Genomic DNA, 26,273 nt, shown 5'->3' with positions numbered 1-26,273 from the left:
GGAAAGAACCGGACGGCCTGGCATCCGTTTTCGAGTTCCTACGGACTCCTCTCGCCCCCCTTCCTTCCCCCACGCCCCCCCCCCACGCTTGTGCCACGGGGCTAGATGGGGAAGGGAAAGGGGCAGCTTGCCACGTCTTCTCCCCCGCGGCGGATTCGCCTCGGGCGCCGGGAAGGTCCCGGAGCTGCCGCTGCCAGCCTCTGGCGAGGGCACGGGGAGGGAGAGCCGCGCCCTCCTCCGTGCCAGGTGGCTGCGAAAGGTGCGGGAAGGGAAGAGTCCGTGGGTGAAGGAAGAGAAAGCCCTTCCCCGAAGCTGCCCGCCGTGCAGCCCGGGCTCCCCAGCTGCGGTCCCCACGTGCGCGCCGGCTGGGCGCAGCGGCGGCTCGACGGGCCCCCCTTCCCCGAGCCCCGAAGGGCCCGATCGGCCCGCGCAGGGGTCCCGGGGCTGTCCCCGCCTCGCCGCAGCCGAGTGCCCGCAGGTGGGGCTCGCCTCCCGCTCACCCGTCGAGGAGGAGGACCAACCCGACGCCAGGCGGCTTTCCTTCCCCGGCTTCGAAAAGGGAAGCCGGGCGGGAAGGCGGTCAGCGCCTCCGGCCCGTGGGGCGTTTCCGGCGGACGGGGCTGAAGTTCGCTTGGGGCCGGGGCTGGGGCCGGGGCCGGCCGGCGCCGCGCCTCCTCTGCCCGCGCGGAGCTGGCGGGGCGCCCAGGGCGCACCTGGCACCTTCGGCGAAGCGCCCCCGGCGCCCGGAGCGGGGCTCCCCTCGCCGCCTCGCGGCCGCCGGGAACGAAGAAGGCAAGCGGCCAGGAGGAGGAGGGGCTGGAGGCGGAACTCCCTCGGGGAAGGGAGGCCGGTAAGAGGCGTCTATGAAAGTCCCTCTATTCAGCTGAGCGATCGGGGAAGTCCCGACTTCCTTCCGCCACCGCCGCCACCGCCGCGGAGGCTGGGCGAAGCGGGTGGCACCGCCGCTGCTGGGGATCGGCTCGTAGGCGCTGCGCTCCCGGGGCGCCCAGGTCGGCAGCGACCCTCCGGCAGGGGGACCTCCCGGCTTCTGCAGAGGACGCCCCCCCCCCCCCCGCCGCCTGCCTGCCTGCCTGGCCCGAAGCAGCGAAAGCAAAAGGGTGACTTGGCAGAGGCAGAGGCGAGACGCTCGGGAGGAGTTGGACGGGTGACTCCCTTCCCAGGAATCCAGCAGGCGAGGGATCAGGCGGGGGGAGCTTGGCGGCGGCGCTGCCCCCCTCCAGCGGCTGATCCACCACCCACCCGGGGGGCTGCCGGCTGGCTCCCCAGGAAAGGAACATGGCACCCCACTAGCTCTCTGGAGGGTCCCGGGGGCATCGCATGGCTTCTCGCAGGGTGCCACCTGGGAAATCAGCGCCCCTCCCGGAGGGGGTCGGAGTTGGAAACCAGCCCACGATGCTCGGAGTGGGGGGCCGCTGCCCGGTTCTTCCAATCAGCTGAAAACCTGTTTTGCTGGAAGTGGGGAGTCTTCTGGTGGCCTCCTGAGCTGGACAGTCCAAAGAGAGGTTGGGTTTGCAAAGATGGGGGGCTGAGGCAGCTGCCCCCCCATCTACCCGGCACTTAGAAGCAACCTCCTCAAGAGCTGAAGGAACCCAGGCAGGTTGAATCAGTGGCTCACCCCGCCGGCCGCTGCAGGCGTCCTGGAACATGGCAGGGGAGTTTCCTGTGGACCTGCGGACCTGGCGGAAAGACGAGGGCCAAGACAAGCGCCCCCCCTCCAAGGGAGACCCGCCTTTGACTCCCTCTGGCAAGCAGATGCCTGGCATTTCCTCAGGCGCCCCGGGGCTGCTGGGACCCATGGACAAGGATGCGTCTCCTCTCTGTCAACCTGATCCCCGGCCAAGACCACAAGGTGCAGCGTCACCCAAGAGTGGGCTGCAGGAAGAGAAGAAGCTGGAGATGTATTTGCCTCTGCGAAAGCGCCGCTATGCCGTGGAGGGGACAAACGGGGACACGCAGGGGCCGCTGGCTGGCAAGGTCCCCAAGACGGAGAGTGGCAAGCAGGGAAGTGGGTCACGGCAACCCCACTGCAATGGCTATCACTCTCCTTATATCTCAGTGACCTATCCCAGGGTGCCGGTGGCGTATTATCCAGGTAAGGATCCTGCACCTCCTGCAAACTTTTATCTTCTCCCTTCACTCGCTTCCCTAATTTCTTTACCCCACTGCCAGCTTCCTTCTCAGCAGCCATGTTCTACATTCCCCACCCCCACCCCCAGTCCTTTGGGGCAGCTTCCCATTCTGGTATCCTTGCGATACATTGGACTACAAATCCCATCTACTTATGTATTTCATATTGCCGCCCACTCCAGCGGACTCTGGGCAGCTGACAAAATGAACTAAAACTATTCCAAACATAGACAACGTGAAACAAGACAGCCTGGACTAAAAAGAGCCATGAAAAGAAAGCCCCCCACCCTAAACACATTAACTGCAGGCCTGGGACTTTCTGCCAGAAGTCATCCTAATAGTTGATGATTGAAGCTTTGGTCTCGAACGAAGATCACTGTTTCTCAACCTTGGCAACTTTAAAATGGGTGGACTTCAACTCCCAGGATTCCCCAGCCAGCATGCTGGGAAGTTGAAGTCCACCCATCTTAAAGTTGCCAGGGTTGAGAAACACTGATCTAGTGGATCGAGGTGGAAGAAAGTAGTGGTGTATGATTTCTTACTGAGTTCTTTCTTACTTGACCTGGAAATAAATAGGTGGGAGTGATCTCCTTTAACTGTATCCCCCCAAGATCTCCTCTGTGAGGCAGTCTAGATGGAGAGAGAGAGAGAAACATCCCCAGAATCACCAGGTGTACTCCCCAAAAGAGGAGGCTACAAACTGAGCTCTCTCCAGTTCCAATCCAGTCCTTAATTGCTCAACAACGTTGTGTGTTTTTGGTAAAAGGGCCCGGTTTAGCAGAGCACTGAAGTGAGGAGGATACCTTTCGGTTATTTTTGTCCAACCTGAGAAGCCTTCGGGGGAGGCATTCAGGAAGAGGAAGACAATCTTGCAGCAAGTGATTAACAGCACGGTTGGAAGAACGGATCCCGTCAAAAGAAGGGCCCCCAGATTATGACCCCCAGTTCAGAACCTCTCTTATCCCAAGCGATGGCAGTCACTTTATTCTCTGGTGTTTTTTAGGGGAGGACCTCTTTAGTCAATACGGGGTGTCACTCCACATGTTCAGTGAGCTTCCTACTGGAACTGCAATGGGGGACCCCCAGATTTACACCCCCGGATCCTTCCTTGGCAGCTCCATGATGGTCCATGATTTCTTCTATCATCCTCAGGCCGTTTGCAATAGGAGAATAAAAAGGGCAGGGTTTTTTGCCAAAGGGTTGAGCTAATGCATGCCCACAGAGAGAGAGAGAGAAGGACTTGTAGAGAGGGCACTGTAAAAATGCCTTTTTAAATGTATCTCTTGGGAGAGGTTGCTATCGACCCACCAGCAGTTCAAAAAGGTAATGCTGATGTCTCATGAGCCCATGGAGGTTCCTCAGATTGGCCCTGGGGGAGGAGAGGCAGGTGACCTCAGTTTTGTGGGGTGGATTGTAAGATCAGTGGGGTCAAAAGTGAACGCTTGACCAGACATGATGACATCAAGAGAAAGGCAGGCTTCCATTGTCACTGCCACTTTGGCTGGCTTGACCTCTCCAGGTGGTCCTCACTTCATAACCACAATTGGGACCGGCAGCTCCGTCACCAAGCGACACGGTCATAAAGTGAAATGTCACATGACCATGCCTGATTTATGACATCAATTCCGCTGCAGTCATTAAGCGTGATGGCACATGACTGCGACTTGCAACTTTCTGCTGGCTCCCTTTGACTTTGCTTGTCGGAAGCTGGCTGGGAAGGTCACAAATAGAGATTACATGACCATGGGGACACTGAGATGGCCATAAGTTCAAGGACTGGTCATAAAGCTGTTTTTTCAGTGCTGTCGTAAGTTTGAACAGTCACTAAACAGGGCAGTCTTTAACCAAGGACTACCTGTATTTGTCCAGATGCATACACAGGAAGATAATGTGAAGATGATTACTTCTTTCCCTGCATTACATAATGTGCCCAACATGGACACCCCATGCTGGTTCAAAGGTTCAGACTCCCAAAGGCAATTTGAAACTTGCAGGAACTTGAGGAAGGACATCAGTTTTGAAACCTTCTGGGCCACTTAAACAAAATGCACATGTAGCTTGGGGGCCTCTCTCACTTTCTGTGGGGACATGTTCCCTCTAGGCAACATTCTTGGGGTTTCTTCCCAGCTAGCAAAACCCAAGAGGAGCCTTGACCAAGTGACAAGTTGGCTTCATCTCTGGGTTGAGGAGAAGCGAAGGTGACCTTTGAAAGAAGGCCACTGGACAGAAATTCGTGATGGAAGCCTGGCTTCCACCCACCCTTATGAGCTCCTGAGAAGGAATGTGGGCTTTTTAAGGAAAGGGGTCTCTAGAGCAGTGTTTCTCAACCTTAGCGACTTTAAGATTTGTGGACTTCAATTCCCACCTATATCTCTTGTAATGGGAAAGTGTGAACCATTAGAAATGCTCTTCAAATGGGCTGGGTTCTTTGGGACCTGTTTCATCTGAAAGGTGTCCTACTAAGGTTCTTGCCCATTGGCCACAGCGGTGGCTTAATAGGGCCTTCCTTGCTGTGTGAGATGGTGCTAAGAGGAAGTTGTTAAAGGAAGTCTTCCAGAATCCGCGCAATCATGGGATATCAATAGCTTCTGGTTTCTGATCTGGTCTTCTGAACATTGAAGTTGTAAAGGCACTTGATGCCTGGGCTCTTATGGGATAAACCTCGCTTCTCATTGCAGTCTGTTTTTTTCCCCTCTCTTTCTTCCAAATCTCAGGTCTGGCCAACCCTTTTCTGAGCCCAGAGCTCCCTCCGCTTTTGCAACCCTTGACTGCACCATCCCTGCTGGGAATCCTGCCTTCTTACTCCTTACTCCCCCCTGCAGAAGCCCAGCTCGCTTTGGACATTGCCACAGCCACACAGCAAGATGAGGATGGAGACACGTAAGAGGAAATTTTCTTTGGGTGGGGAAATCCAGGAGGAACTGGGCACTGAAGACAACAGCCCTTGGGTTTAAGTCCTGGGAAATCAGGTTTTGGCAAGGGAGAGCTGTGAGCCGTTCTCAGAGGAGGGCGTGATTGCTCTGGCTTGAATGCAATGGCTGCGTGTGTCTGGATTTTTTAAAAATTTTTTACGTTTAATTTCTTAAAAGATTCAGGCTTCTGGCACTGTGGCAAAAATTCTGGAGAGAATGTGAATTCAGGGCTTTTAGCTTGATAGAAGTCATTGGGCCCCATGGTGAGGATAATGAATTTGCAACTCATCTTTCTGACCACGTGTGCTTGATGGAAAGGTAGGGCAGGTTTTCCATCTCTCTGTTTGGCAAGGAGAGCGAGTGGATAGGGGGCAGAGGGCTTAAGAGGGGCATCCAGGGAGAGGGGGTCAAAGAAATCACAACGTCTCCCACTACAAGAGAAAAGCCCTTTTTATGTGGAGGGCTTCAATCCCACAATTGTAGTTGCCATCTTGACTTTTTTGACCCATTCCTCCCAGACCCCCGGCCCTTATTGTTTGCCATGGCAGTTGTTCCCCCCTACACACTTTCTCTTTGTCTGAATGGTTAGCAAAGGGCCATTTGACATGTCCTTTCTGTCCTGCATGTTTCGTGAACCTCCTCTTCCATCTGGCGTCGGTTGGGGTTACGATTCCAGCCTCAGTGAGAACAGAGGAGTAATCAACCCAGTGGCCCTTTGTTCATTGCAATAAGACATCTTCCTTTTTTCTGAAAAGAAGAAGACCGTGATAATAGGCTCTTAAAATATATAGCTAAGGATTCCTTGTTCTCCTCATTTTACATGGAGGATCCTCAGGTGGACCACCTTACCTTCATAGCTTTCCCTTATCCAGATGTGCTTCTTCCTTCTGTCATGTCTCCTCTAACTAGAACCAGGGAGTCAGAGACATTTATAGGATTAGCACAGACAAACATGCATCTTTTCTCAGATGAGGTGTAGGACTTAAAGCAGTGTTTCTCAACCTTGGCCGCTTGAAGATGTGTGGACTTCAATTCCCAGAATTCCCCAGCCAGCATGGCTGGCTGGGGAATTCTGGGAGTTGAAGTCCACACATCTGCAAGCCCCTGAGGTTGAGAAATGCCGACTTAAAGGGTATGGAAACCAATTGCTTGGGCATAGATGATGGCCTCTAATTTAGACAACTTTTTGGAAAAAAAAAAAAAGACCCCCACAGGTGCCCAGATGAGGTGGTCTACCTGCCCCGTGATGGTCTGCACGGGCAATTATCCATACTACATTCACGATCTACTGCCCCTTCAAATTGAGAGGGGTCTTGTTGCCCACAGCATGGTTTCAGTAAGGTTAAGGTTCTCTCCAACAAGCCAGCTTTGATGTATTTACAAATATCTGCAGTTATATCCTCTCTTTGCTTCCTGTTCTTGGGCAAGGGTGACGTTCAGAGCCAGGACATTTCTTAGTGCTTCTGCTATTGTCAACCTAAGAACAGTTCCTGCTGCTGTTTAATCAAAGCTAACTTAAGTTCGAAGGGGAATCCCCAGTTTGCCCTGCTGCTGAATCTCTCTCTCTCTCACACACACACACAGGCGCACACCCAGAGCTATGCGCTCCTCCCTGGCCCTGCTGACGTTTGCCCCCGCTACGTAACTGTTGGCAACTTTGCTCCTTTTACAGAAATGGGGCAAAGGCTGTTGCTTGGCCCTGAAGGTAGGGCGGGAGATCTCCTTGCCAACGCGCACACCCCCACCCACACACACACACACACACGCACGCACACCCCCCCCTTTCCTTATCCTCCTGCCCTGCAGAATTGCAAAGAGAGATCTTGCTCCCAGGGAAAGTCACAGCCGTCCTCCCAGCCGTGGGGCAGAACCTGGTGGCCTTCTTAGAGGAAGGACCGTGCGTGGGCTTTCCTGCTACGGTGAGGAAGCTGCCGTGGGGAGACAGGAAGCCACGGTCGTGGTCGAGTCCCTGGTTCTTACTGGAAGTCTTTGCCTCCGGAGTCCTTCCCTTTGCTGTGGGTTTGGCCCTGCCATGAGAAGAGAGTTTCGTTTTATTGTAAACGGAGTGCCGGAGAGCTTTTGTGAAATCGCTCGGTGCTGCGTGACCTTGGGAGAGCGGTGTCGCACGCCGGAAGTGTGGTTTGGGCCCCAAGTGCAGCGAGGCATCTGCCAGTGAAACACACTGCAAAGTTGGGGGGGATCCTCTTGATCCACTCTAGCTCCCCTTTGCAAAAGCGGGGGGGGGGGAGTTTTGACAGCTATCCTAGCATGTGGGAACCCTAGAACAGTGTTTCTCAACCTCAGCAACTTTAAGATGGGTGGACTTCAATTCCCAGAATTCCCCAGCCAGCTCTGGGGAGTTGAAGTCCACCCATCTTAAAGTTGCTGAGGTTGAGAAACACTGCCCTAAAATGGAACTCAGAGGTCATCTATCCAATGCCCTGACCTGTCTGCATAATTTTGTCTGTCTGTCTGTCTATCTATCAAATTTGTCATCGCCCATCTCATTAAAAAGTGACTCTGGACGGTGTCTTAATCCTATAGTGGGCCCTGAAAAGCTCACATGGGGCGAGGTCATGGGGAAAACGTCCCCACACCAGTGTGCCCACCTCAGCTGCAAGAAAGGCACCTTAGGTCTGGATTCACACAACCTGCTCACCTTGGCACAAACAGGGTCGTTTCTGGCTCAGCGTGTTGCAGGAAGCCATAGGATGGAATGGTTTGGACCCAGGGTGATGTTAACCTACCTGCAGGGTTTTGTGAAGCCAGGTTTAGAGATGAAGGTCTAGCTTGTTGGGGAGAACTTGTGAACCCAAACTTCCGCCACAGTTGGGGAGAGGGGGGATTTCCCCTCAGGTGGGCAGAGGAGGCCATTAAGGTAATAGAAGGAGAGACGTGGATGTGATTTTAGAGGTCATCTAATCTAGCCCCCTGCCGACCACAGGATCCACTGGAGGAGTGTTTCTCAAGCTCTGCAGCTTTAAGCCATGTGGACTTCAACTCCCAGAATTCCCCCAACTGGGGGAATTCTGGGAGTTGAAGTCCGCATGGCTTAAAGCTGCAGAGGCTGAGAAATGCTGCCTGGAGCCTCTCTCACAGATGACCATCCTGCCCTGCTAAGACGGAGGGTTTGGGACTTTCAAGCATCCCACCCACTCCAAGCAGGGGTCAGAACTGGACCCTCTGGGCCTCCAGGCCAGACCTCCAGATGTGTTGTGGCACAGGACTTGCAGGAGAAGGGTGGGTGACTAGACAATACCCACCCATGAGGAGGTGGATATGAGACCCTACTGTTCAGCGGGCTCTTCCCCCCGCCTGATCCTTTGGTGAAAGTCCAACAGGTTGGGAGTGGGCACCGCTCCCGCACTGAAAACGTTCTCTGCTCCCTTCTAGGCCCCTTCACATCGCTGTAGCTCAGGGGAATCTTCTGGCTGTTCAGCATTTAGTGGTGCTCTTCCAACATGGACAACGAGACCTGGATATCTTCAACAACCTACGGCAGGTTAGTGCAAGCGACAAGGGGACCGTTGTGTGGGACGCGCCTTCTGGGAAGGGATGGGTTGGGCTGGCGCGGGGAGGGGGCCGCCATGAGCAGGAGGCTGGTTTTTGTAATCCGAATTTCAAGATCCAGGGAGTTTCTGGGCAGCGATTGCCTTATGCCGAGCTAAGATGGTGCTGTCCTTTGCGAGGGCCGGCATTCGTTCTTCATTCGTTGGAGATGTGTCCACGTCGAACCCAGGGCTTTGTTGCATGGAAAACACTGTTGCAGGGTGTAACCCTGACCTGCCACCCTTCCTGGTTGAGGGGAGAGGGGGGTCCTCAAAGCACATAGCCCGAAGAGAAAGCTGCTAGCATTTCTTTGAGATTACAATTTGGGGCTTACTCTTCAGTCTTGCAAAGTCTGGGACAGGGAAAGGGACAAAGCCGATCTTGCGTTCCAAGTTAGCAACTGTAGTTCCAGTAGCGCAAGTAAACTCACAGTGGAGGCTTCGTGCATGTCCAGTCCCCACTGCATCTGGGAGATTTCTTGGAAAATTAGCAGGACCACTGGGATAATTATTCACGGAGGATCAATTCTTCTGGGAGACCGTTTGCCTCTTTATCAACCTCTCAGTGCTTTATAGGAAACTGGTAAGAACAGTTTAATCATCGCCTGCACACAAGCCCTGTTCCCCCCTTTTCCTACCTCTGCCTTTTAGCATTGCTGATCTGTACCTAAATTAGGGGCAGATCTGACTTAGGACGCAAAGTTTATCCGAGGGACGGCAAACCTTTTGGGCTCGGCGTGTCCAGAACTCGGAAAATGCCTAACTTGACTCCACTGGTGGGTCACACACACACCCCCCCGAACAAAAGAGAAGCAATTCTTTACATATTCATTTATTTTAAAAAAATACAGTCCGATCATGTGTGGTGCTCTATATTATATAAAGAAACATCAAATAATTACAAAATGAAATACGAGTAAAACAAACTCAGTTTCTTTGGTGACTTGAACGGGGAGAAGAGTTGTGGTCGGGTGTTGGTGAACGCTGGTGTGTCACCCCAAATGTCATGGCATGTCACTTTTGACACGCGTGTCATAGATTCACCATCAGTGTTCTAGGATATGTCTCCTAGGCGTGAGATGGTTGGTTTCTTCACCTCACACTCAGTTCTGCATCAGCCTGACTCCATTTTGCATCTGGCTCTCGCGGTTAGAGCTCACATCTGTAATAAAATACAGATGACACCCATCAATTCATCAGTTAATCTTGGCTCAGGCAGGGGACTGGTGAGATTACATTGGAAGAAAGGCACACACCTTTTTCTGCGCATTGCAGAATCCTCTGGCACCCAAAGTTTTCACGGCGGAAAGGTTTTTTCGGGTGCCCATTTCAAAATCTTGAAGCACGTCTGCCACCTGTCCTCGTTGCCACGCATGTATATATTCTGCATTCCTTTTCTTCTGTTTTAATGTAAAACAAAGGTGCGCTTTCAGAAAAGACAATATCAATAAATGGACAGAGAGTTACTGAAGTGATACGGTGAATGCTCAATATAACATTAATAAAAGATAAGCCATGCCGAGCAAAGTACATTAAGCTGCTTGGATGATACACAGAAAAGAAGGACGGTATGAGTGTTTGAGCTTCGTGCCAAGATCTTCACTACAGTACATTATGATTTATACATGCTTCTAAAAAAGGAAAGAAAAAGAAGAGAGAGACACCCCTAAAAGTAATATGAATAAGTCTTTTTCAAGTCTTTCTCAAAGAAAGAGAGGGGGCAAGGAGGGAATCAATGTTAAAACATAGCACTGAAATCAGTTTCCTAAGAAGGAATTGCACTTAAAAAAAAAAAACAAGTTTCTAGCCCTTAAGTCTGAGAAGATAGGCTTGAATACACAGAAGCAGAGGAGCAGCTGAAGCAGATTTCCATGGTGGGGTGCGGCTTTGGCATGTGGTGATTTCCTGATGCCTCACCCCCTGCAAGTAGGAAAAGTTGCATCATGCCTTGTGGGTAGACCGAAGCCAGTGGGCTGCGTTTCTGTAATTCACAGAAGGCAGAATTCAGCTCTCTCTGCAGCGGGGTTGCCTTTTTCAAGACAGAACTGGGAACAAGCGCAGCGGAGAAATCGGGAAGTTGTTGGAGCAGGTAGAGGCAAGGTCGGGAGGAGGGGTTTTCCCGTCCTGGGGAGAGGATTGTTTGAGAGAAGCCAGCAGCACAAAAGCAGCCGCGGATGTTCCCAAGTCAGAAGCCGAGAAGGAATTGCGGTTCGTCGGCAGAACTGAGCTGGCCGGGCAGGGAAGGGGCTGTGCTCGAGGGGATGAGGCACTGGGGAAACTTTGGAGCCGTTGTTCTCCCCCACCCAGCCTGCCCAACAGGACTGCGGTCGGGGGGTGAAAATGAGGGGGACTACGATACGGGACCACCTTCAATAAAATAATCTCAACTACAAGCCAAGGGAAGACGGCCCCGAGACTTTTTCACTGACAGAGTTATGACAGAGAGCAGGGGTGTCTGTCAGGTATGTTCCAAAAAGTCAAGATGGTGGCGGCAGTGGTGCAATGGAAGCTCCACCCATTTTTATGTGCAATGCATAAAAAAATGGGCAGAGCTACAACTGCAGCATGGTGGCTGGCACCTTGACTTTTGTGACCATACCCTGGAGCTTTGATTGCATCATTGCAATCCCATCTTGACTTTTTTGACCACACCTGGAGCTTTGATTGCATCATTGCAATCCCATCTTGATTTTTTTGACCATATCTGGAGCTTTGATTGTGTCATTGCAACTGCCATCTTGACTTTTTTGACCATACCTGGAGTTTTGATGGCATCATTGCAACCACCATCTTGACTTTTTTGACCATACCCTGGAGCTTTGATTGCGTCATTGCAATCCCATCTTGGCTTTTTTGACCATACCCTGGAGCTTTGATTGCATCATTGCAACTGCCATCTTGACTTTTTGACCATATCTGGAGCTTTGCTTGCATCATTGCAACCGCCATCTTGACTTTTTTGACCATACCCTGGAGCTTTGATGGTGTCGTTGCAGTCCCCATCTTGACTTTCCTGATCGTACCTTGTGAACACCCCTGACAGAGCACAGATTGTTGGCTTAGTTCCTGGCAACTGTTTGGGCTCTGCACCCCCCGCCCTTGGGACTTTCCCTAGCCCCGCTGGTGGCGAGGCCCGGTGTCACTTCCTCAAACTATTACTCAAGAGCAACTCGCTTCATGGTCAGCAAAGCTGGATCATAAGTGCTGAACAGCTAGGAGAGTGGAGGAAATTGGGGTCAGGGCTTGTGTGTCAGTTTCTGACGTCTTCATTTTGGTGCTTTTCTTACACACCCATTGAGGCAACAGCAGCTGAAGATGCAACTGAAACGGTTACAAAGAGAACATTGGAGGCTGTAATAAAAGCAGCATTGGATAAGGAACATGCCTGGGCAGGGAGGGGCCCAGCGCTTGATGAAATTGAACCATGAAAGATGGTAGGATTGCTTAAAAGCTACAAATGAAGGACCAGCAAAGGGCTTTGGTGAAGGTGACTGACATGCACGGGGTCACCACAGAAGAGACCCCAGGAATAGTCTTCTTCTGCAGGTCGGAGTACAGAAGCTCCTGAATTTGGGATTCAAGTAGATTTGTATGAAGGGAGGGGGTGCTTCAGAAGTCCAAAGGTTAGTTCCAGAGAGACTTGAACCCACAGATACCACGCACAGAGTGCCCGCAACAGTCACCATTTTGAGCAGCTTCTAAGCTTTTGCAGAAACATCTCTAGGCATGAGACACTGAGTCCCACAATTAGATTTAAAACATTTGTTACATCCAGGAAGATCAGAAGGGCAAAATGTTTTTGTGATCACTAAGAAAAGTACATGGATGTCTCCATGAAGTCACCAGGGGTCCAGCTTAATTTCCAATAAGTATATGCGTGTATTTTTAACTCCCTGGAGAATCCCAACTGGCTAGAGTCCTTCTGCAACAGCCCAAAAGCTGAAATTAAGGTTCCTTTCCTCCCAAATAATCTTTTCTAGAATAATCTGAAAATTCAAAATAATTCTCTTCCCCTTCCTCTTTGCTGCAAGAGAGCTCTTGCTTTGTGTCTTTGTGAGGATAGTTCTTGGATCTGGGGAGAGGAAGAAGTCCTCTGCTAACAGCCAGGAGCTTAACTCTGCAAAGGGAGGTCATCTGTACCCCAGAGTAAATGAGTGGGGAGCATGGATTCTTCCCAGGCATTCAGTCTCAGATTTCAGGGGAAGGGATTTTGATTGATTGATTGATTGATTGATTGATTGATTATGTGCCAACAAGTCAGTGTTGACTCTTAGTGAGCACATAGATAGATCTTCTCCATGATGACTTGCTCCTAACCTGGTCCTTCAGCTTTTCCAATGGCGCCCCCATTGCCTCTGTAACCAAATTCATCCCCCTTGCTTCTGGTTGTCCTCTTCTTCTCTTTCTCTTTCCTTCCACCTTTCCCAGCATCAGAGTCTTCTCCAGAGAGCTGGGACTTTGCATAATATGTCCGAAGTAGGATCATTTGAGCCTGGTCATTTGTGCCTTGAGTGAGAACTCTGGTTTGATTCGTTCAATGACCCATCGGTTTGTTTTCTTGGCTACCCACGGTATTCTTAGGAGTCTTCTCCACCACCAATGGAGCATCAATATTCTTCCTATCCTGCTTCTTCAAAGTCCAGCTTTCTCTTCCATAGAATGTCACAGGGAATACCATGACTTGCACAATTCTAGTCTCTGTAAGATATAGATACATCACAGCATTTGAATATCTTTTGCAAGGTCTTCATGACTGCTTTTTAAAAAAATGAAATTCCAGGGATTGATCCTGTTTTCTTTAGGGCTCATAAGGTGTCTTACTCTCTTTTTTCACCCTCGCTGTCCACCATTCTAATTGTTTCTTTTTCGATGTGTCTGGTACGTTTTTGATATGTTTGAATGAAGGAATGAATCCTTATTGCAGCCAAAGGCCAGAGGTAGAAGGTAGAACCAAAAACAACAAAGAATAAATAAAAGAATAATATAAGCAATTGTAATAGTTGATACAAAATGAATGTTACAACAGTGGGAGACCTTCATCAACAGATGCCTGATTTTCATAGCTGCTGCATAGTATTTTGCTACAATCTGAGTTATAGACAATTTACATTCTGAAAAAAGGAACATGTAAGTACTGCCAGATTGCCCAGGGTATTGATGTAAAAGAGGCAGGATGTAGACATTATGAATGTCCCTACAGATATTTTGATTCGTCTACATTTGAGCAAAACATCATTATTCTTTCAGATTGCAGTGTCGTAGATGTTCCCCTTTAGCTCATTGTGATGGACAGCATTCAGCAAATCAAGTAGCCCATTCTAGAGCATCAGAGAGATGCCCTTGAGGGGGATAGGCAAGAACTCTTATATAAGCGAACAGGGCTGAAATATTCCTTAACCTCTGGGGAGCAAGATAGTATTTGGAAGAGGCTCAGACGCGCTTCTCCCTGATTCTCTATATTCATCCATCCTCTCCCTAGGATTCAAGGCAAAACTTGAACAGGGGAGGAGCAGAAGAATTGTGTTTTGCTAGTCTGTTTCTCTACCTCCTCATTCCTACCTTAAAAGGATGGCCAGTCAAGGATGACTCCTAAAAAGCACACGGGCCTAGACTTTGGAAACAAACTACAGTTAGGTCCTCATTTAGTGACTGCCTCATTAAGCGACTGTTCGCAGTTACGACGGTGATGAAAAAGTGACTTTGTGGCCAGTCCTCGCATTTGGACAACCTTCGCAGGCCTGTAAGGCAAAGGAAAGCTGAAGTCAGATCATAAAATCACGATGTTCCACTTAGCGATCACCTTGCTTCATGACCAAGTCGCCAGTCCCAATTGTGGTTGCTAAAGGAGGACTACTGTATTTTGTTCCCAAAAGCCACCTGCGCCTTCGTAACCAAAGTCTGCCTGCATTTCTTGTGCACTTCTGTTGGCTCGTGAGGGCTGTGAAGAAGCGAGACGGCAGCTTTGCCACACATTTGGGCTGCGCCTGTCCCATGCATGTCCTATCAATGACCTGCCGTCATTTCCCTCTCTGTTTCTCATAAACCTTGCTTGGGACCAGCCCCCTCCCTTTCTGAGAAACGTCTGACTGCATGAGTACAGGCAGGTGTCGGGGATGCGGTTTGATCATGGGAACCAGCTGGGCTTCCTCCGAGCTGGGGTGAGTAAGATCTGTTGAGATAAAGCCGGGGTGCCTGGCAGTTGCGCCGCAGTTGTTCCAGGGAAGAGCGCCAAGGACAGTGGGCTCTGCCCGTGGGCGTCTCGGTTTGTTGTGTGTTTACTTCCTCTGCAGTCGGGTGAATTACCCAGAAATGACCTGCCACACAGCAAGATTTCTCCACCCACCAGGCGTGGAGAGACACCGTTACTGAAAACGCATTCCCCAGCAGTGGAAAGAACTGAACTACGCACGCTCAGTTTGGGGGTTGGATTTAGGTTCAGGTTCAGGTTCAGATTTTTTTTAATTCGGTTTGTACGGCCGCCCATCTCAGCAAGGGACTCTTGGCAGAGAACGGTCTTAAAATACATTAAAAACAACTTCTCATCAGAAATACAAAAGTTATTGTATTCGGTCAGGCCTGAATCGATTTCATTCAGAGTCTTTTGAAGCTGTGGTGCGACCACCTTCTCCACAACCTTCCCTAGAAAGGGAAGGTTAGAGGCTGGATGATAACTGTCTAGGTTGGTTGGGTTGAGCGATGGTCCCTTGAGGAGGGGGCGCACCATCGCCTCCTTAAGAGCCGGCAGGACAACCCCCTCCCTCAGGGAGGAGTTCTGGGACCGCCTGAACCCAGTCCCATGTCCCACCCATCTAGATTTAGATTTGTGACCTGGTGCCCCTTCAGTGCTTTGGGTTACAACCCTGCCATCTCAAATCCCGGGTTGATGGGATCTGTAGTCAGGCAAATCTGGAGACCCCCAGATCGAGAAAGGCGGTTCTAAAGCACTTTGTAAAACCTGAAGTTGCGTTGCTCAGAGCAATCTGGTTTGCCTTTTCAATTGACGTCTGACCTGAAAGCTAAGCAGGGTCGGTCATGGTTAGTACTAGGAGGGGAGACTCCCAGCAAATTGGAGAGCTGTAAGCTAGGTGGGGAAGTCAAAACAACACCTGGATGAAAACAACAGCAAGCCATTTTCATATAGTTGCCGAGAAAACTGTACAGATGGGTTGATGAAATCGCTCCTGAACCGAATGTGAAGGATTTCAACATTCATCCTTTACTGAAAAGCCCAGGGTTTTTCTTAAACTGCCTAAATTTAGCTGCCATGAAATGTCTACCTGTATCACCTGGCAGTGATCAGCCCCTTTTGCTTCCCAAATTCCAGACCCCTTTACACTTGGCGGTAATCACAGCTCAGCCAGCCTTGGTGAAACTACTGCTATCCCACAGAGCATCACCCATGGTGCTGGACCGGAACGGACAAACAGCGCTACATCTGGCTTGTGAGCATGGCAGCCTCTGTTGCCTGCAGGAGTTGCTGGATGGAAGCCCCACCCCGCTGGATCTTGAAGCCCGGAATTTCGAGGGTGAGTGTGGAGGTGTCATGGGAAAGCTTGCTTGGCATGATGGACGGAGAGTTGATGATTCTAGGAAATTTAAGAGTTTTTAGTATTGTCTTACCCATTCTGGGTTAGGTTTTTAGTTTGGAGAAGTTATAAAAGGGCTTTGTCTGGTGCCAGAAAGGCACCAAGGAAGGACCAGTCTAGCTTTTCATGGTAGGACACCATTGATGGGTCACCATTATCTAGATCAGTGTTTCTCAACCTTGGTGACCTTCAGATGGGTGGACTTCAACTCCCAGAATTCCCCAGCCAGCATGCTTTTCATGGTGGGACACCATTGATGGGTCACCATTATCTAGATCAGTGTTTCTCAACCTTGGTGACCTTCAGATGGGTGGACTTCGACTCCCAGAATTCCCCAGCCAGCATGGGTTGAAGTCCCATCTGAAGGTCACCAAGGTTGAGAAACACTGATCTAGGTCTTTTAATTTAAATATATTTATTTATTTTAAATGACTTACATCGCCACTCACTTTATATATAGCTACTTCAATGGCACAGAAGAAGTTCCACCCCACACCATTCCCAGTTATAGCACTTCCAGCAGACAATTGCATCCTACATTTGCTGAGCTCCATTTCTGATCGTCTCTTTTTTCCAGCAACATTCACTACAAAACAGATAGCTGGGGAAACAGAAATCAGAAGGCATCTCGTAGCACCTTTTCCAACTAGCAACTTTTATGAAGAGGTAACAGCTCATGAACACTTCTGCCTTTTAATAACATCTGTTAGCTGGAAAAGGTGCTACCAGACTCCTGATTTTTGGCTACCATAGACTAACGTTGCTCTCCTCTGACAAAACAACGTTAGGGAACCAGATTAAATGATCTGATGGAAATCTCGCTCTGTGCGTCAAGGATCCTGGTCCCAAATTGTGAAAGGTTCAAAGAATTAAAACTGGCACATTGAATGGACTCCAGAAACAGATGGGAGGCAATGCAGATGGTATGAACTCAGTGAAATCACTCACTAGCATCACTCAGAGGCAATACAGTCTTCATGTGCAGCACGTAACAGTGATCTGGGAGACAATCACCCCAAGGTTTTGTGCCCCAGAATATGATATTCAAAGCTATCCCTAGAGACATCTGGAGGTTGAGTCATGGCAACTGGACTTCTTGAGTCCAGTTGCCATGACTCAACCTCCAGATAATTCCACCTGGATGACTGAGAATCTTCATCAACATATCCCTAAAGATAGTAGTTAATACTAACCCCCTACAAACTAGTTAGTCTTTATTTTTCCATGATGTGATTATTTGGAATCATTGACAAAATCCCAGGGCAAGAACAGTTTGGTTTTCGAAATGTCCAATTGCACCTCCCCTTTTTGTGTCTCTGGCTAGGTTTTACCCCGTTGCATCTAGCCGTTGGAACTTCTAGCCGCGACATCGTTCTTGCTCTGCTGGATCACGGGGCAGATGTAGATGCTGTGGTAAGCACGGGGTGCAAGAGGAAAAGGGGTCGATATGGATATTGTTCATTTGGATGGTGTAGGAAGGGGGAAACGAACTGGAGATCTTGCAAGAAAAGATTGCTGATCTCTGCCTTGGATGATGGCTATGAATAATTAGGGACGAAATGTAAAGACACGTTGGCGAACTGTAAAGTTCCATGGTATTTTTGATGTATTATTTTAGGGAAACTCAGGATTGTTAAATGAAACCGGGGAGGTGTTCTGATAAATGGGAAAGTTTGTTTTATAAAAGTGAACAAAAAGAGCTGTAAATGAATAAGCAGAGGAAGAGTTCCTTTTTCATTCTGAGAGAGGGTTATGGAATAGGATGTTACAACCGAAATGTTGAGGACTGAAATTTTAAAATGGAGTGTTTGAATAGATGGAGAAAAAGTCTTAAGGAGGGGGAAACACACAAGAAAAGGCTTATTGATAGAGAGGAATGGCTATATTTTGATACGATACCATCTTACTTTGGATTTTCTTTATGAAGGGTTAATGCATTTGAAAAAAAGTCGCGTCCTTTCTCTTAAAGTTTAGCTCTTCATGTTTGTTATGTTTGCCTATAAACATACATACTGCTGTGCAAGGTTGGGAGTTTGCTGTACAACAGAATTGGACTGGGATCTAGCAAAATTATTATTTTTTCCATGAGAACTTGAGATGGCCTAATGCATTGCCCCAATTTCTGAGTTACTGGTCTCCAGCAGTGTTCCTCACTGTTTGTAGGGGAATTCAGAGTTCAGACCGTCACAAAAGGATGCTCTTAGGTTAACTACTGTTTTCTAAAGAGGGGATGGGGAAAAGGGAAGGAATCATGGCATCGGACTTGCACCCCAAATGATGCCAACACTGGTGCCTGTTCTAACCAACCCTGATTGACTCCTATTTTTAGGACATAAAGAGTGGCCGATCTCCGCTACTTCATGCTGTGGAGAACAATAATTTGGATATGGTGGAGTTGCTACTACAGGTAAGGATGGTTTGTCCTTCTTGAGAAAATCCACGTTGAGTCTCAAGCTATTTTTTTTTTAAAGGAAACACAAGAAAAATACATGGGCAGCAATTGCTCAGTTCCAATAAACAATAGGTTAGCACAGGCTAAATGGGAAGATTGAACTGCAGCAAGCTATCCCTTGAGAGGGTAGTTAATATTAACCCCCTACAAACTAGTTAATCTTTATTTTTCTATTATGTGATTATAAGAAGAGTTTGGGTGGAAGGGTTTAAAGCAGTGTTTCTCAAACTTGGCCACTTTAAGATGGGTGGACTTCAACTCCCAGAATTCCCCAGCCAGCATGGCTGGCTGGGGAATTCTGGGAGTTGAAGTCCACCCATCTTAAAGTGGCCAAGTCTGAGAAACACTGAAAGGCTTCCACTTTTGCATAACCATAATTCGTTCTGTCATCTGGGTTAATAAATACGATTATCATAAACTGTGTCTCTACACAACAGCTCAGCAACCATGACTTGGAAGGCTGTTTGTAACGAACCATTGTTCACGTTGACCATAGTTTTCAGCTTGCAGTATGACAAACCATGTGGCAGAAATGTTGTCATCCCGCTTTTCAGCCTAAGAAGGGATGTTGTAAACCAGTCCGGCCTACAATTATAAGGACCGGCAAAGTGGAAGTTTCCCAAATTCATCCTTGAGCAGATGTTTTCCATTCCATAAGGACCGTCCTAGCTTTTCCTATCTCAACATCTCCCCTGTCCTGAGATCTTTGCCAGCAGGCGTGTTGAGCGTTGAATCTCTGCCATCTCAGCTGTTTTGCATCCTCACGTGTTTGTGTTGTACCCCACTTCGCAGCATGGTGCCAACGTAAACGCTCAATCCTACGGGGGCAATACAGCGCTCCACGCAGCTAGTGGAAGGGGTCTCCTGGACATGCTGCGGCTTCTGGTGCGGAACGGGGCGGATGGCAGCCTGAAGAACTACCACAATGACACTGCCTTGATGGTAGCAAAGAATAAGAGGGTGAGAAGATACCGGAGAGTGAATTAGCCTATGTCTGATCAAGAATAGTAGTAGTCTGCATGGGGATAACGCAGCCCGTTTATACTGGTTGGGAGCGGGCGAGGGACCCAAGGAAATATCCACAGGGAATTATTTGAGTTTCATCAAAGATAAAATTGGATTTTCCCCTTCATGGTGCTGTCTCTTGCTACTTTCAAAGTAGTAATTAGGTTCTCCCATCTTCATTTTGTGGTCATGGCAGTCCTATCAGAAGAGACTCAGTGAACACTTTTGCGCCTGGCTTAAGGTTATTCTGTGCTTCTCAGCTAGGGAGGATTTGAACCTAGGCCTCCCCAGTCCTAATCTAATGCGAATTGGCCCCTGAATCCCTTTTCTGAGGGGTCCAAGAAATGCAGTCTCCCATCCTTCTTCAAATAAATAAAAACTCTGAGTCAGAGCAGCCCACCACTCCATTCCCAGGAGTCATCCAGACCCTGAAATTCATTACTACAGCTTGAAGTCTGGAAAGTGGGGTCCACCATTGTTTTCAGTGTATATACATTGTAATTACAGACAAACCAGAGACCAAATTCTAGAGAAAAGGGGCCAAATGGTGAAGAATCATGAGAATAGGCGGCACATAAATGTTTACAACTCAATAAATGTGCAAGGCTGGCTGGTAAGGGAAAGGAAAGAAAATTGAATCTGTTGGTGTGTCCAACGGTCTGTGTACTGTGTGTAAATATTTAGCTTAAGGAAAAAATTATTCCAGGACTGTAGACAAGGACCTCAGGAGAGACACAAAGCGATTATTTGCTCTCTGTAGCAAAGGACAGGAAGAGAACTCAGATTTTAAAGATGAGGGAATGTCATTCAGGTTGAACTGGTTAAACCATTTCCTCAAAGTTAACAACAGTACAGGGAGTCCCCAGTTTAAGAACAAGTTCCGTTCCCAAGGTCTGTCCTTAAGTCGAATTTGTATGCGAGCCAGAACAGGATTATTGTATAACACTGTATAAGTAGGATCGTGGAATGAACTCCAACCATTGTGTATTTAATTCAAATCATTGTGTATTTAATTCAAATGTTGCTATAATAGGCTCTGTTCTTAACTATGGGCCATTCTTAAACCAAGCATTCTTAACCCGGGGGCTACCTGTACAACACAAGAGGTGCATCTTCTGTGTAATTGTAGTGAGGTTTGTGTCAGGTGGTTTTCCCCATGAATCATCATCTAGATTCATTATTGCATGAGTTGGGGGGTGGGGGGTGGAGTGTTTTTAAGCCCTATCTAGAGATGACTTGTGATGACTGACCAGATGCCAACCTTGCTTGAAACAAAACATTCCTGCTGATAAGTACCCAGGCCACAGAGAAAAATTGGGCCCTCCTCTCCGTATCTTATGTGGAATTTACTCAGAACTTATGTCCTTATTATCAGCTGCTAAGTTGCCTATGGCAAAACACTGGAAAACTAAAGTGTTACAGGTAGTCCTCATTTAACGTCCACTCATTCAGTGACTGAAGTTACAACAACACCAAACAAAGGGTACTTACGACTGGTCCTCATAGTTGTGGCCATCACAGCATTCCTGTGGTTACAGGATTGTGATTTGGGCACTTAGCAAACAGTAGGCAGTTACAACATCGCAGCGTCCTGTAATCACACAGCAAAGTCAATGGGGAAGACAGCAGGAGGTCACAGGTTGCAGTCACGTGATATCGCACTTACCGACCCACAGTGATTCACTTAACAATGGCAACTGGAAATGCCAGAACTGCTATCACTAAGTAGTGCAGTCACATGATGTCACGCTTTCCGACCGCGTCACTTAGCGACGGAGTTCTTGGTCCCAATTACCATCGGTTTCTACTTTCACTGGATTAGTGATACTTAAAAAAAAAAGTTGGAAACCTCTCTATTGAATGCCAAATTTGGTCACCATTTATTATTTATACTAATGTTTTTCCAAGCAGATTATGTCCATCTATGCAAATGGCATTCTACAGAGAAGTGTTAGATACGGACGTTTGAAATGCTTGCATTTTCCTCAAGATCCCACAATTATTATTCCCTCTTTTTAAAAATAATCCTTGGTTAGGTACTAGCTCACTTTTCTCTCTAACAGCTACTCCTTCTCCTTCTCTGTCTTCCTGGTTTGCAAAAATAACGTTAAAAAGGAAGCAGTAGGCGGGAAGTGGCCGCAGCTAAAACTTTTCCAGTCACTGAAGAGCCCTGACCGGAGATGCTAAGAATTGTAGTTCAACAACATCTGGAACCCTACAGGTTCTCCATGGTTGGTTTTGTTGATCCTTTGGGGAGAATGCTTGCATTGGGGATCATTAAGGATCCAGGAGACACAAGAGACCGTCTTTTAAGAGCAGGTCATGACACCTTTCCCCCTCTTTCCAATCACTAGGCGATTGACATCTTGAGAGGAAAAGCTGTTCGGCCTGTTGCACAACCCGAAAACAGCCCTGATGGATCATCTCCCACAATCAGTGCTGCTAGCTCCCCTGGCATTCGGACCCATACCCGTGAGTATGCTCGCCCAAATAGGCAGCCCGGATTTCGTCCCCTTCTTCAACTGCCCGCTTGGTCCAGATTAAAAACCGGGCGGGAAGGGAGCACAACCGTGGACATTAGCAAGTTGGAAATAGCCCAAAAAGGGAAGAATTAGATTCCGTGTTTAAGACGCTGCCCTTCGATCTGTATATTATTTAGTTTAAATAATGCCCTTCTAAATATGATTACCTTTAAAAATGGTCCTCTCTTTCTCTTTCACCGGGTTTTGGGATCACAGTACATACGCGCTGCTAGGTTATTTAACCAGATGTGCTCGCTTAGGATATTTTTAAGGTCTTGTTGCTATTGCGTTAGTTGTTTTGGCAAGCCTTGGTCTTGTTTTTATTTTTGTGTGGCTACGGGTGACTTGTGATTTATTTATTTCCTATCGTAGCGATGGTAGAAAATAAATAAATAAATAAATAAATAAATAAACAAACAAGCAAGCAAGCAAGCAAGCAAGCAAGCAAGCACGCAAGCAAGCACGCAAGCAAGCACTTGGTGGGGGCCTTATGAAATCCAACTTCAATGTCTTTGACAAGGCTATGGCCGCTGTTTTATATTTGTCAGAATTGATGGCAACATCTTCACAGGCTTGGCTGATCTCAAAAGAGTTGGGTTTCCTTTCATATTTTGATGGGAAGCAAGTAAAGAATTCCAGGACTGGACTAGACTGGGAAGTCAGAAGAAGACAGTAGTAAATCACGTCTGTATTTCGTTGCCAAGGAAATAGATATCCGTGTAGTCATCAGCAGATGAGCTCAACTTGAGGGAGATTCTTATCTTACGCTTTCTTCAGTATCTCTGGAAAAATGTATGGATTGACGTTTGAGTTCTAAACCCATTCATTCTGTTTTTGGTCTCTTTGAGTCATTGTTGACTCCTGGAGACTGGCTGGACAAGTCCCTGCGGTTTTCTTGGCAAGGTTTTTCAGAAGTGGTTTGCCATTGCTTCCTTCTCAGGGCTGAGAGAGAGGGACTGGCCCCAGGTCCCCCAGCTGGCTTTATGCCTAAGGCGGGACTAGAACTCACAGTCTCCCAGATTCTAGCCTGGTGCCTTTATCACTACAGCATTCATTCTACTTGTATGCAAAACTTAGAATTTAGGAACAAGAAAATGTTCTGTTTTCCTCCTGAACCACACCAATCCAACTGTTCTGGGGGGGTGGGGGTGGAACAGCTATTAGATCATGTGGTCAAGAAGAACAATGGCCCATGTTGATGTTCCTCAAAACAGTTTGCCCCCAAGAATGATATGCAATGCACAGATCCATAATGAATTCCCATTTGGTGCACGGTAATCAATCGTGAAATCCAATCTGAACATATTTAATCAGTTGATAGCCCTACTAACAGTGCTTTTGTCTCCCTTCAGACTTGCTGCATGCTTCCCCTGAATCCTGCCCCGCCATTCCCAGCCCTGATCAGATCCCAAAGGCCCATAGGGCAGGGCAATCTCCCAACTCAGCCAGTCTGAGACCAGAAAGCATTATCTCGACTAATGGACCTTCAGCATCTGCCCCACTGCCTGGAGTAGACTTGGAGAGGAGCTCAAATTCATCCACCCTAGAGCAGCCAATGGGATTTCCAAGGACCTCCAAGGTCCTCCTGCGAGAAAACATGACTGATCCTGCCTTCCACACTGCTCTGTATCCTTTCGCTCCTTCCAGCCATCCCCTCTCGTCCCATCATCTCCAGCTGCTTCCAGTTGGCCTGAACCACCCTGTCATGTCCCTGCCCTCAGGGCCCCTGGCCAGTCGGATTCCCCTGAGGTGCGCAGGGATGGACCAATCACAGATGCTGCTGGAGTCCGAAGGTCCAGCAGTCCTTGGCTGCGAAGGGCAGTGGCTCGGTAGCGGTGACAGTGTGCCTGGTGGCAGCTGACAAGAGGAAGGGAGGAGACATTCAGCTGCTTTCTGGAACAGGAAGATTTCCCAAGGACCATTTCACAAGGCAGCAGAATGAGGCGGAGTGTCGAGGGCTTTGGGCTTTGTGACTGTGGATTTCCAGCCTGAAATGTGTACATGTTTGCTGTGGACTTTTCAAATTGACATGTAGCATAACGCAGCAAGCCTGAGATGACACTGCAAACTTTGTCGAAGCCAACACTGGTCTGCTTGATCCACCAACCGCTCCCTCCCTCCCTGCCAATCTCTTTGAATGTACCTCACACCGCTGCCGTAGCAGATCCTGGGTCGGACCATTTTTGGGGGTGAGCGTTCAAGGGTCATATTTTAGGACAAGGAGAGCAGCTGTGAAATGCAAAATCCGAAGCCGACCTGCTGCTTTCGTGTTGTAGCAAAGCAGGGCTGCACACTCCTCTCAGCTGAGGGCCATACTTGACTTTCGATGACATGCAGGAGGTATCCTTTTCGTGGAGTAAAAATAAATGTTGATTGAATGTGTTCTTTGTATTTAACAGGCATTAAATTAATTGAATGCAGTTAGCACAGTTACTCCACGTGTATTTAAGACTTGTTGCATCTATTTTATTAGGAATTGCAACACGGTGGCATCTTTCGTCGGGTTTGTGGGAACTGTTTACAGCTTTAGGGGTTGAATTGTGTGCAGGGACGTTGCAGATGGGGGCAAAAAAAGGTTGGCAGCTGTGAGCCTCCCCCAAGACACCCCTCGTTGCACAAGTGTGTATTTGACACACGTAGTCTTTTGGGGATCAAACATCAGTGTAGGTTTTGTGGAATGAATTGGGGACGTCGTGGTGGGACAAGGAAAGTGAGTGTGATCCAGTAGGAACTAGGCATGCCAAGCATAAAAATCACATTTTCCTTAACCCCTTCTACCTTTGTCCCCCCATAAGTGGATTCCTCCCCACCATATTAGATCTTACCTAGTTTCCACATCACTTAAATTTAAATGACCGCTACCAGCAGCAGCAGCTAAGGAGCCGTGATTTCGTGCACACACGCTCTCCTAGAAATTGCTAAAGCTGCAAGCAGCTGTGGTGCTGTGTCTCCGTCCAGTGGTGAGATCATGAAGTGCACACCCGTGAGCAAATGGTACTAGAGCTCGAAGGAAGCCAACTCTTTCAAACCCCCAAACAGCCCTTTCCCGTTAAGACCCAGGAGAGCTGACTCACTTTGTCAGTTCTCCCAGTTCTGTCATCATAACAGTGCTGAAGAAATGCGGCTGACTCGCCCTGGCATTGCCTTGGAATGAGGGAAGGACGGCAACATTGAGAACGATGGAAAAGAAGGGGAGACTTGGGGGACTTCCGGAAGGCTCGAGCTGGCTAGGTAGAATGTTGGGCACGTCTTAAGGAGTGAAATTTCAGAAATTCCCAGGCAGATCCTAGTCATCGGAGGAAGTTGTAGAGCTGGCGAATGAGTCAGTGGGGTTGCGATGATTGGAAAGGAAGAAAAGGCGGAATGGCCCTTGAATGGGACAAATAGGGACGGCCTAATCTTAAGTCAGAGGGACAACTTGACTAGAGCTTCCATTTTGTATGCAGGGGACCCTAGATTCAACTCCCAGCATCTCCAGGAGGTAGTGGGAAAGATTTCTAACTGAAATCCTGGAGAATCGTGGCTAGTTGGCACGAAATGGTGGCTAGGAGGATCGGCCATCACCTTTGCACTCACCTTCCTTCTGTGTAGGGCTAAGAAGGGCTGTGCTAGCTGGCATCATGGCTTCAATTGGTGGTCCATCTTGGTATCCCCTGAAGAATTGCCTTATGGTAGGGTCAGCCCTGTTTGGTAGTACTGGATAGAGCCCAGTGTTTCCCAACCTCAGCAACATTAAGATGTGTGGACTTCCAACTCCCAGAATTCCCTAGCCAGCAGGCATGGACTTCAACTCCCAGAATTCCCAAGCCAGTATACTGTCTGGGGAATTCTGGGAATTGAAGTCCACACATCTTAATGTTGCCAAAATTGGGAAACACTGGGCTAGACAAACTCAGGGTTTGACTCATTTAGCGCAGTGTCCTCTGTTCTGGTTGATACTAACTTTTCTGCTCCCTGAGCACCCCTTCCCTTGTCTCAGCTAGCATCTATCCTTTTATGGGAACCAGTACTTGAAAACGAAGATCCTCTGATCATACCCATGTTAGAAAAAGGAGATTGGAGGGGGCCTTTTCTTTATATTTGAATTTGCCAATAAAATA

At 48.5% G+C, this 26,273-nt stretch overlaps 1 protein-coding gene across 1 annotated transcript; it reads left to right on the top strand.

Moving 5' to 3' along the window:
• The first annotated feature begins 1,665 nt into the window (after positions 1 to 1,665).
• On the top strand, positions 1,666 to 26,273 carry BCL3 (BCL3 transcription coactivator). The gene is made up of 9 exons (XM_007433207.4): positions 1,666 to 2,113; positions 4,863 to 5,028; positions 8,454 to 8,562; positions 15,933 to 16,134; positions 17,519 to 17,607; positions 18,524 to 18,601; positions 19,439 to 19,606; positions 22,006 to 22,123; positions 23,526 to 26,273. Exons 1-9 carry the CDS (start codon positions 1,666 to 1,668, stop codon positions 24,032 to 24,034), a joined length of 1,887 nt encoding a protein of 628 aa, XP_007433269.1. The 3' UTR covers positions 24,035 to 26,273.

Source organism: Python bivittatus, unplaced genomic scaffold, assembly GCF_059951505.1.
Source record: "Python bivittatus isolate LINGU-HERP-01145 unplaced genomic scaffold, Pbiv_v1 ctg000310_np1212, whole genome shotgun sequence".
NCBI lineage: Eukaryota > Metazoa > Chordata > Lepidosauria > Squamata > Pythonidae > Python > Python bivittatus.
This window is presented reverse-complemented; position numbering and strand designations above follow the sequence as displayed.